The sequence below is a fragment of the Gasterosteus aculeatus genome, chromosome 8 (genome assembly GCF_964276395.1).
Source record: "Gasterosteus aculeatus chromosome 8, fGasAcu3.hap1.1, whole genome shotgun sequence".
NCBI classification, from domain to species: Eukaryota; Metazoa; Chordata; class Actinopteri; order Perciformes; family Gasterosteidae; genus Gasterosteus; species Gasterosteus aculeatus.
Window position 1 is genome coordinate 4400811 of NC_135695.1, and position 11702 is coordinate 4412512.

Genomic DNA, 11702 nt, shown 5'->3' on the forward strand with positions numbered 1-11702 from the left:
TGTGTGTCCTACCATCCTCGCAGGTTACCCATCCCTCCGCATTGAGAAGAACGACCTGAGGAGCGTCACCCTAATGGAGGCCAAAGCTAAGGTGAAAGACATCGCCATCTCCAGGGAGAGGGTCACATTACGGGACGTCCTGCACGAAGGTATTAGTCTCTCTTGATCCCGCTTCCCTTATTTTTTTTTGTTGTCTCTCTCCGTCCCGCCCACGCTTCTGCTTTTGTAGAAAGATGTGAACATCACTTCAAGAATGTTCTGCTGCTGGCGCTTCTAAGAGCTGCTGCTTACAGATTGTGTCATGCAGCGTTTTGCGTCATAATTCTTCAATGTGTCATATTTGTCTTTAGTGAAACTTTGGTGCAGTGGTCCTCTCTTACATATGACTTAGTGAAAAGGAGTTACTAAAAGAAACCAATAAAACCAATTATAATGTATGTCTCCTGATTGCATAAGTCTTTGAAAGAGGGTTGAGGTTTCTGAGCAGACGGACAGACCTTGTCTCGAGGTCTTCCAGCCTTCACGAGTAGCTCTCATGTTTGTATGAGAGAACTCGCCAACGATTAAAGCGATAGCGAAGGTTATATTATGGCGCACTAAACACAAACTATCTTTAGTTTAAACTCTTTAAACCTTTAAACTCTGGATTCTTTTGTACTGATGCATACTTATTTGTATTTAGGCATTTGTGTGTCTGATAAAAAGGAAAGATGGCCTATGAGCAGGAATGCTGCTTTTCTTCCCTGGTGCGTGTTTGCGTGCGTGTTTGCGTGCCTCGTTTGACGTGTCAGTAAAATCTGGCGTCAAAATCTGCGTCAGTAAAGTTTGTCCTCACCGAGGCAAATCTGATATTGACAGAATGGAGACGTTTCTAACGCTGTTGCTTTGGCTTTGTGTGAAAGATAAACTTGTTTTGGTTGGAGGAGAATCTTTCATCACTTGAGATGGAACCCAACAAGACTGTGCTCGGCTCTCTGGAGATTTGCCCACACTGGGGTCCAATGTGGCCGTGTGCGCGATGCAACCGTTACCCCCGGGGGAGTGAGGGGGGGGGGGGAGGCCACACAATGGAAGGGAAAAGTGTGAGTGTGTTCTGTTTTTTTCACTTCAAGGGCCTCTGACGGTTTATGGTTGTTGTTTCTGCCTGGAACAAGTTTAATGAGTGACCGTTTCTTCTGTTCTATAAGATTCTATTGGCTGTTTTGAAATCAAAATAGGTCATGTGAAGAGTTTTTATCTGGGGTGGGGTCCACTGGCCGGTAGGGCTGTCATCCAAGATTGTATATTCAAGTATATATTCAAATTATAGAATATAGAAAAAAACTATTCGAATGTGAAAATTAATATTCAAACGTAAAAAAAACAACAGCGGCAGCGGCGCGACTGCTTTTGCGGGTGGACCCGCGCCTGACTGTATAGACTATATATTGCATGAATAAAATAGCCTAGATAGGCAACAGCTTGATGCACCGGTTTGATTATTTGCCGTGTCATGCCAAGGAAAAGTCCCGTGTTTACAGCACAGCTCGCTCGGAGCGTTCAATGTCGGTACTAAACAATGAAGCCTGCGAGCAAGAGACCAAGATCCTGGCCATTAGTAAATTTACTTATTTTATTATTTTTTAAAGCGACTCTTCGAACGTCATTTTTGAGCAATTTTGACAGCCCTACTGTCCGACCAGAGTTTCTCTGAGACTGGAGCGAGACTAGAAGAAAAGGTGATGTTGTGATGAGCCGTGGCCAATCCGCATTGAGACATCTACAGCTGTGTTTCCCTACCGTTCTGTCTGGCGACTTATTGATGTGTGTTATTGGAGACTTTTCTGGTGTCTGTAGTGAAGGCACGAATCGCTCTGCAGCTCCTGAGCAGCGCCTCGCTTTAGTCTGAGCAGGGAGGATCCTTCAGCGTCCATTACAGCGCCGCACGCACCCCCCTGACTTTTCAATTCCTGCCAACGGAATTTTTACAAATCCAATTGACAGCCCTCACATTACTTATATTCTGATGTCAAACGTTAAGGACTTCTAATAATCTGCTCGTCAGGAACTCTGTTCGGGAAGCGATGTTCTTGTCGATCTGCATAAATAATACGAGTGATTCGTGCCATTCAATGCGGATCCTCAGAAGCTGCAAACAGTGCGTAGCTTCTATTCACTCCGGGTGCTTTGTCAGTTCACCGGGAAGAGCGACGGCCTGGAATCACTCCTACGTCAGCCGCCACTTAGACGTCCTGTCTGTACCTGTCGAGGCCAAAACACGCCGTACGCCACGTGTCAAAACGGCTGCGCCTGTGTTTTTCAAGCAATTATTTTCATTAGTCATTAACTTGTAACTGGTGGTGTTCTGCCAATAATATGCTATTTGTAACGGTTGTCATTTATTGGTGAGATCTCTGTAAACATTCTATGACTCACCAGAAGCATGAAGTTTGGTTTCCCCGGGTGGGCCGTGACGGTGCACGATGACCGTTGCCAAAACTGTTTTACGTCTGTTACGTGAGTTTGTAGAATGTCACTGAACAGGAAACCGGCACAGAACTCCAATGCAACAAGCGTGTTTGCATGTTTGTTTTCCCCCCCCGGACCAAACCAACCCGGCTGCAGATGTGGAAACGCCCTCAGACAAGCATCAGTCCGACTTCAGTGGTGAACACGCCCTCGTGTCCCCCGCGTTGAGGGCATCTGCTCCTCTCAATCTGTATCTCTTACTTGGCTTTAATTGATTCTGACAAACTGGACTTGGTGTGGACGTGGGCAGCTGTACCTGCAGACTTCAACCTGCGATTTAGCCTCGTGTCTCAAAGCAGCCGGAGGTTCTCATTTGGATTTAGCTTTTTTCTTTTTCCGCTTCGGTGTTCGGCCGGTCTTTGAGAGATTCATGAATGTTGTTATTGTTTAAATCACATCCTCTTGACAGGTCCTGTTTTTATTGAGACCCATCTTGTTACAGCGGCAACTATATTATTAGTAAGCTCCCCACCCATCTGCAAGGGAACGCCATGATTCGGTCTGACGTGTTGTGGAAAGATTTTGCCGTCCACATCACCCCCGATCCTACATACCAAATGTCGTAAACAACAAGTGAACATTAAAAACACGAGGTGGGGATGAATACGAGACCAGGCTCTTGTACTGTTCTTCTGGAGCCAGCAGGTCCAGACAGGCTTCAGGGAGACGATTGAACACTGACCCCGTTGTGTTTGGACTCCTCTCCTGTCGAAACACGAGCCAGAATTAAACCCCGCGGCTACAATTTCTTTTTTTCCTCTCCTTTTTTTTCCTTCGAAGTTTATGTTGCTGGTTTATGTTCTTAGATTGCATTTTACTTCGGTGAAGGCCTGCAGCAACGGGGTGACAGCTTAGACAAAGCCGATGAGGAACTCGCTTGGCCTCCTCTGAGCTCCCAGTGAATCTCTCCAGAGACGCTGTGCAACGTTGACTAACCCCCTTTGATCAGAGACGGAGCGTCTTTAGCAGTCAAGGGCCTCTTCCCGTCCGCAGATCACGGCGACCTGCGAGCGAGGTCACATTTCTGTCTTTGCTGCCCCCTTTTCTCATAAAAAAATAAAAAAGCAGTGTTTTTTTTCCTTTGACAGGCACGTTCGGGCGCATCTTCCACGGCGTGCTGCTGGACGAAAAGGACCCCAGTAAGGAAAAGGAGGTCTTCGTGAAGACAGTGAAAGGTAGGCGCTCCGATCCAGCCGCCGATGCGCGGTTGAACGCACACTTATCAAATAAATAAAACATTTTGTTCAAGTGTCGAGTATTTCACGTGCAACTCACTCCGGGGTTTCCGGAGAAGGGTGTTGGTTGGAAAGAGATTGGCTGGTGAAATGCCAGAAAGGTATTGTGAAGAGGACTGAAACCCGGGCGCCTCCGTAAACTGGCACACAGGTTGCAGGGTTTGCGTGTCGGGTCCTCTGCCAGCTGCCTGCTGACCCCTGCACTCTCCCGTGTTTACTCAGGGAGGGGCTGGATTCCACCCGGCAAACATGCCACTCTGGACTTTCGTTAAACTCTTTACTTCCTCATGCGCTTTTTATGGGGAAAAGAACAATGCCGTTCCCATAAGCACCAAAGCTGCACATGTAGATTAAAAAAAGACATCATTGGGTTTGGCACCGGTTTCCGACTGCAAAGGTCGATGTTGACTGAGGAAATGTCTACTAATCAAGCACTAAATGCCTCGACTATGACAGATTAGTCACTGCTCAGAGCTCCATTTTATTTAAAATTTGATTTTAAATGCTTCAGATAATGCGTCTGAGGTGCAGGTGACCATGATGTTGACTGAAAGCTGCAAGCTTCGTGGACTTCATCATAGGTGAGTGACACAGTAATCACACAGTGCGTGTTAGACTATCACTTTAAGATCAATGCACCCCGTCTGCTGAATCCCTTCCTGTGTTCTTTTCTCAATGGCGGTGAGCGCTGATGAAAGAGCACGTGCTGTAACATGTTTTTTGCAACACTCAAAAAGGCTCCTTTCCAACTTATTATGTCATACAGCCATTTATTTATTTTATAAATGATCACCACCTGACTGCAATGGTTTTAGAGTAGCGTTGGCATAGCTAATATCATTTATAATTGATCCTCCTATTCATCTGTAGGATTTATCCCGTATTAATTTTGCGTAGGTAGTTGTGATCGGCACGACTCCTTCCCCTCTGGTACTCGCTGACATTTCTTCTTCCGCAACAGTCTGGCTGACGCACCTAACGTGAACTTTCGTCTCCATGGAATCCCTTTGACGTGCAGCGATCTTTTACAAATGTACTTTTGTGCGGCCGTGTTGCACGGCGTTCCGGTTCCTCAGTTGCTCCGTCTCTCCGCATGCAGGAACCTGCTGCCCATAAGTCACGTGTGCACAGAGGACGGAGAGAAGCCCATGGTGCTGCTGCCTTTCATGGCTTGGGGGAATCTCAAGCTATTCCTGCGGCAATGCAAGCTCGCTGAGGCCAACAACCCGCAGGTAAGCATCCAAACAAAGGAAACCATTAAGATCAACGTTCATTAAGCTGTGAAAGTGAGTTCCCCAAATTGGAACAAAAGTCAGACTCAATCAAATTCTCGCCTGCAGGAAGGCTGTGTGCGCCAAAGTAAACACCAACCACTAACTACTAAGCTGTTATTAAAATGACTGTAGATATAAGGGTGATTGCGGGGCTCACAGCAGAGTTTTGTGCATTATGTGAAGACAATCGAGCCTTTTCAGCTATTTTTCCCCCGAGGAGTCTTTGATGTGACTGGCAAAGCTACAGCACATATCCAACCAACCAACCAACCAATCAATCCGCTGCAAATGACGGATGTAGAAAAACAACCTGCGATCACAAGACGAAGCTTGCCAGCCACTTGTGTTCATGAAAAAGGGCTTTGTAAAGTCTCAGGTAACGCACATCAGCATCTTCGCTCTCTGTAATCTCATTAAGTACTGTTGGCAGGCGTAGGAGACAAAGACGTAGTCATTATGTTGAGGTGTTGCAATAAAAATGGACCTATAAATGTGAGGTGCGTCAGTGCAGAGGAGATAAAGCTCTAGGGAAGCGCTGCAGGAGCACAACACTACGGAGTGGCACGCCGGCCGGGTACTGGCTCAGCACGCCTCTGCTTCAGGCTGTTGACATGACATGTTCTTATCCACGTCCACTGATTGCCCAGACTTTGTTTTCCTGTGTTTTATTCATTTCGGTGGTATCGGACGGAAAGAATTCCCCTGCGTGTGTCCGAGCCAAAGTACGCTGGACTGAATGGGATCGGAAACAAAAATGCAAACGGATAATCTGTGTAATCAGGTTCCTCCCGTTTCCTTTAAGTGCTGTAATGGATTCGGGATACATTTGATGGTTTGCAATGCGGTGCCTGGGTCACAGATAAAGCACCAAACAGACAACTTTATTTAGTGTCTCCTGCTCAAACCTTTCGCTAAAGGAATTTTAACCAAATTGTTTAATTTCCCCTTTGTTTCATACCGCATAATTGTCCAACTCTAGTGTCATCTTTATCTTTAGAGCGTAAGGACAAAAACGGTTGACTTCCTTGAAGCCAAATGACGTGGATCTTCCCCACTGCTTCCTCATTCACGAGGCCCACGCACTTCCTTTAGCCCCGCCTCCAAACTACTCGCCTTTTGCTCTATTTTATTGTCAGCATGCGAACGCGCTCACGTTGACGATGCAATCTGTCTTCTTAGATCAGTGTTTTAGCAACAAAGCAAAAAAAACAACTTCATCACGCTAACGTATGCGATATATCATCAAATGTATCGCAGCACAATAACATGAATCGCCTCGGCGATCTTAGCCGTTCATTTAGAGTCTAAAATAGTCTCATGTTGCTCCCGTGGAGCTCTCCTGTACCACCCCCTCCATTTTCTGTGTTTCTCCTCTCTCAACTAAAAGTTGCCCCTCTGCCCCCCCCCCCTCTCTCTCTCTCAGGCGATCTCTCAGCAGGACTTGGTTTACATGGCCATCCAGATCGCCTGCGGGATGAGCTACCTGGCTCGCAGGGAGGTCATTCACAAAGACCTCGCCGCCAGGAACTGCGTGTGAGTGTCCCTGAGCGCTCACTTGTGCTTACGTACCGGTGTTTCGGTAGTAACCCCCCCCCCCCCCCCCCTCCTCTCTCCCCCAACAGCATTGACGACAACATGCAGGTGAAGATAACGGACAACGCTCTTGCCCGGGACCTATTCCCCATGGATTACCACTGTCTGGGGGACAATGAGAACAGGCCAGTCCGCTGGATGGCCCTGGAGAGCTTGCTCAACAACGACTTCTCCAGTGCGAGCGACGTGGTAAGAACTGCGCCATGAGCAGTTGTCTTTCAGCCGAGGACGGAGGACGGTGTCTTTTACCGTAACAGGCTGTCGTCGCCCCCGGCGATGAATGTTAGCGCTTTGCTCGTCCGTCTTCGCGATGTCTTGAAGCCGATATCTCAGAAGAGATTCGCTTCCACGTGGTCACGGGGATGAGCTGACTAGATATCATGAGGTCAGAGGTCACTGTGTCCTCACGTGCACCCCTCCCCCCAGAACGAGATACATCTCATGATCACCTCGAGGCAATTGTTTTAAATTTGGCCAAAGCATCCAGGTCGACTCAAAGCTGAACTGACACATTTATTCAAGAATTTATTTGGACAGACATTCACCCTCAAGCAGTGACTCGAGCTTCAAAAAGTGTGTGATACGGAGAAGGCGTTGCAGGAAATGTCAGTTGTAATCCAAGCCATCCTTGGCTGCATGGTCATGGTATCAGGGGTGGAGAAGGGCCTCCTTCCTGTCCCGGGGTAGCGGAGACGGTCGGGAAGAGCGATCGGTCCTTAGACGGCTCGGACAGCAGCCAGACGAGCCCCGAACCGCTCAGCATTCCTCTCATGGTCACTTTGCTTCCTCTACACTTACCGTGAAGTACCTGGAGCTGTGCAGCATCATCCGAGCGCCACTCGTGCCAGCGTTTGCCGGGTGGGATGAGAGAGTGGCTTAATGGCTTAATGTTAATGTTTAGGCCTCTCCTGGCAGTGGCCCAGGCCCCAATGTGGGAAACAGGATAGATTACTGTACATCCGTCCCATCACTGCGCCCCACGTCCTAGATCACTCCCTTCACTTCCTTTAAAGGTTGGGACACACGAACGCTGCATGTCCCACACTGGGGGGGAGCCCCGTGGGACACACACACACACACACACACGGCACTAACACAACAGCACAAGAACGGGTTTATTTTAGATAATAATTTGTCCTGAAATAAAGTGTCCCGGGCCCTTGAACTCCCGGCCTCCCCGAATCCCAGCGGCCGCCCGCCTGTTTACCTTCAGCCTCTCAACGCAAACACTCGATACGATTCCGTATCTAACGCCTGTTCATCATTTCCTAGCATTGTTCCCGTGGAACATTTTAGTAGTTGACCGCTTTCCACACTGAATACGAGTGAGGAGGAGGACGATGACGATGCATTGGGAGACTGGTGTGTGTGTGTGTGTGCGCGAGTGCTCAGGCTGGTGGGTCGTTTGTCCGCAGTGGGCCTTCGGCGTGTCGCTGTGGGAGCTGATGACTCTGGGTCAGACCCCCTACGTCGACATCGACCCCTTCGAGATGTCGGCCTACCTGAAGGACGGCTACCGGATAGCACAACCAATCAACTGCCCCGATGAACTGTACGTAGACGCTTTGGTTTCCTAATCCGTTGAAGCTTTTCAAAAGACAAAAAAAAACAGTTGAGAAAATAAAAGGCGGATCAATGAGGAAATTGAGCGTTTGTTGCAGTCAGATTCACAGAGATTGTCTTGCTGGAGAATAAAAAGAGCAATAATAAGCAATTAATAATAATTCATTAAAGATCTGAGAAAACTGATATGATCATACAAATTCATTTTGAGAACTTGTGTTCTAAGGTTTCAGCCCATCAGGCGTGTGAAAACACTGGCGTGCAGATTGTCTCCACATCATGAGCCGGTTTCTACTGTTCAGTAAATGCACTAATAAGGAGTCAATCACTTTTTGACATAGTTGAACTCCGGCTAATCTTACATAATCATCGGCATAAACACTGTGCAGTGAAGCGTGTTATAACGTGTGAGCGTGCGTGTGTTCAGCAGATCCCTTCGCTGATAAACATGAAGCGTGTCTGAACTTTATCTTAGACAATACTCTTTATTCATTATATTTCCTTCTCACTTTTTCATCAAGAGAACAAAAAAAAACCCATCAATACTCTCATAATGATCTCCTCCTGTTGGATAATCAATGATTCCTAATTCTTGCCATTCTATTTTTTGACCGTCCTCACTCACTTTTGTAATTGTAATATAAAAACCCTGAATAGGTTTGAATTTGCACAAAGGAATCTGAACTCTTTTGGATCGCTGAACGCGGTTTCCTTCTCAATTCAAAAGCGTCGAGGTGGCGGCTTCCTTTCGCCAATTATTAGAGGTTTGCAAGAAATAATATTACGGGCGCACGTGTTGATTAATGAAATGATTACATCTCCCTCATTTATATCAGCGGTCGGCAGGCAGCTCCTGTTCAGACAAAATCCCACCTACGATAAACTTAAGAGGCATTTTGCTCCGACGCCCCGAGTTTGACACCAGTTTCACAGCCTCACCCCCCTCCGCCCCCCCGCAAAATAAATATTTATGTACACATACTACACCGCCGGGGAAGAGGGTAATTATATTTATACTATTATAACAAACTGAACGTCATGGGGTGGCGAGTGATAACGTCAGCAGCTGTCGGAATTGTTGGAATTTTGTTTCAATACAAAGGTTTTCTTTAATGTTCTTTCCGTGTTACTTGTGAAGATATTACATCGTCCTTTCAACAGCTTCCCAGATGATTCCTAAAGATTAGTGTTTCCATTTTTACAGGCTGGCGAGGAGAAGGTCCTGACCGATCAAACACGCGTTTACCCTCACGTTCTTTTATGAACATGGAAGGATACTAATATAATGTATCATATTATATATATAACATAATTGTTAGTTTTCACCATCACAGCGGACATTCCAACCTTGACACCATGTGGCTGACAGCTCGCACTGCAAAAATCGTGATAACAAGGTTATTTGATCAGAAATGGAGCCGTCGCCCAGCTGCGTTAAACAAAAGAAATACTCACCCTTTTGAAGTTTCCTTGACGCTGTGCTCTGTGCCGCAGGTTCGCGGTGATGGCGTGCTGCTGGGCCCTGGACCCGGAGGAGAGGCCCAAGTTTCAGCAGCTTGTTCAGTGTCTCACGGAGTTCCACGCGGCGTTGGGCGCTTACGTGTGAGAGCCAGCGCCGCCTCCTCTCGGGAGCGAAGGACGTTGACGCGGAAGGCTGGTGGACACTGACCATAAGGAATCCATGTATGACAGCGTGCCTTATCCGACCACACAGCAGACTTCCGTCCTCATGGTTTCATTCTGTACAGTTCTTCTCGGAGTTTTTATATAGTTGAAATCCTTTTTTATAGCAAAGTAAAAGGATCCTTTTGTTGAATATTGTTTTGTGTGCTTCCGAAGCGTCCGCAGACGAGGCGACCACACTGCTCTGTCCTTGCGTTGCTGGACTCAAAGCCTCCGACAACCTGGTTTTAAACGCAGCGCTTTGAACCGTTTGGTAAGCTGGTGATCAGATGTGCCGCGGTGGACCGGGGGGGGGGGCTTCGTTTGGATGTGTGCCGCGCTGCTCCCCGGCCCCCCGCGCTCGGTGCCAGGGGCCTCTCGGAAACCACTCGAGTTTGTCCCGAGGATTTCTTCACGGAAGGTACGCCGTGGCATCGGGAGGCCTCCGTGGACGGGAGCAGAGCTACACACGGGATTTCTTTTGCGAAAAACATCCGGACGGACATTTTGACCGCTGTTATTTTTCAGATGCCTCCACCTTCTTCCTCTTTTTGTACTTTTTTTATCGTCCACACTCCCTCCCCTCGAACAGGCCTGTCGCTGCGTCTTCATTGTATAAGCTTGATTGTTCTGTGTCAGAACGCAGCCCGCCTCAGGATTCCTCTTCCTGACTGATTCCACGGTGACTAGAACACGGAGGATCACTGTGAACGCAGAAGAACTGCCGACCTGCTCGGCCTGGTCCCGTTTCCCCGCCGCGGACATCGTTGGGATGTGCCTTTTATTCTCACTGCATGTTGAATTAAGGTTTTTTATTTTTATTTTTATTTTTTTTACTTCCCGATTTCATATCCACAAATTAAATGGTATCTTTTAAATATACGTCTTTCTTCCATTTGTGTTTCGCATCGTATGAGCACCGCAGCTCTCGTCTGGTACCTGATGTTTGTTTTGTGCCGCAGAGCGTTTTGGTACAAGGAGCAAACCGTAATACTATTCAATAGCTCCTGCAGCTTTGTGACGGAAATAAGCATCCACACACGAAATGCTTGGGGGCTTTCCTCTGATTTTCCGATGGAGCTGCTTTGGTTTAGTTTCTTTAGCTTTGGCCGAAGTTAATGTCACACGCGAAACACTGCGATTCTTTGCGGTGTTGTAATGGAGTTTTGTAACGTGTGTGCGCGGCCTCTTACATGCTATCGGCGTGTGTGTGGCTGGCGTTCTGCAGCGGGTCTCTGACAAGAACCGCAAAATCCCATTTGAGCGGCTTGATTTTAAAATGTTGTTTTGTTTAAATTAAAACCAGCAATGGACAATTACTTGTATTCTGTGTCCTTCATTGTGAGTGCATTTGTTCACATACATCCTTTTTTAAAGTATGAGTCACCGTTGGCGTTTCAGTTGGTCGCAGGTCTGCACTTTGCTGCGATTTCCCCACCAACAGCAGTCATAACAGACAATAATGCAACGCAGCTGCAAGACTCGTTGAGCAAGTTCACGTTGTTGCCGCCGAGCTATTGCTGCAGCGAGGGGCTCCACAGCGTTATGTGAAGCGTCCCCCCCCCCCCCCCCCAGTCCGACTTGGTGGGTTTTGTTTAAGCGCACTTGTACAGAACTGTAAACCGGGCCCACGTTCATACTTGTAAAGAAAATAAAAGAGTTGGTTTTGATCGTTCAGAGCTTTCAGCGGAGCGTGAATCGCCTTTTGTCCCATCGGTTTCCTCCAAGGGCCTTTTTGTTTTGTCCCCTCTCATGTATTCATTAGTGAAAAGGGACGCGTCTCCCTCTCCACATTTTCTCCGTAATGCCCCTCTGACTTAATAGTTATTGTCATATCTGGCGTTGCTTAGAGGCTCGTGAATTATAC

General features: G+C 47.5%; 1 protein-coding gene across 2 annotated transcripts in view; it reads left to right on the forward strand.

The window, feature by feature from the left end:
* ryk (receptor like tyrosine kinase) overlaps nucleotides 1-11154 on the forward strand; it is a 30092-nt gene extending 18938 nt beyond the window's left edge. For both annotated transcript variants that reach the window (XM_040183346.2, XM_078107611.1), the window contains 8 exons: nucleotides 24-149; nucleotides 3597-3683; nucleotides 4255-4324; nucleotides 4843-4975; nucleotides 6441-6550; nucleotides 6640-6799; nucleotides 8026-8162; nucleotides 9668-11154. In XM_040183346.2, coding sequence (XP_040039280.2) covers nucleotides 24-149; nucleotides 3597-3683; nucleotides 4255-4324; nucleotides 4843-4975; nucleotides 6441-6550; nucleotides 6640-6799; nucleotides 8026-8162; nucleotides 9668-9779 — 935 coding nt within the window. In that variant the 3' untranslated portion in view covers nucleotides 9780-11154. The remainder of the gene's footprint in view (nucleotides 1-23; nucleotides 150-3596; nucleotides 3684-4254; nucleotides 4325-4842; nucleotides 4976-6440; nucleotides 6551-6639; nucleotides 6800-8025; nucleotides 8163-9667) is intronic.
* The last annotated feature ends 548 nt before the right edge of the window (nucleotides 11155-11702 follow it).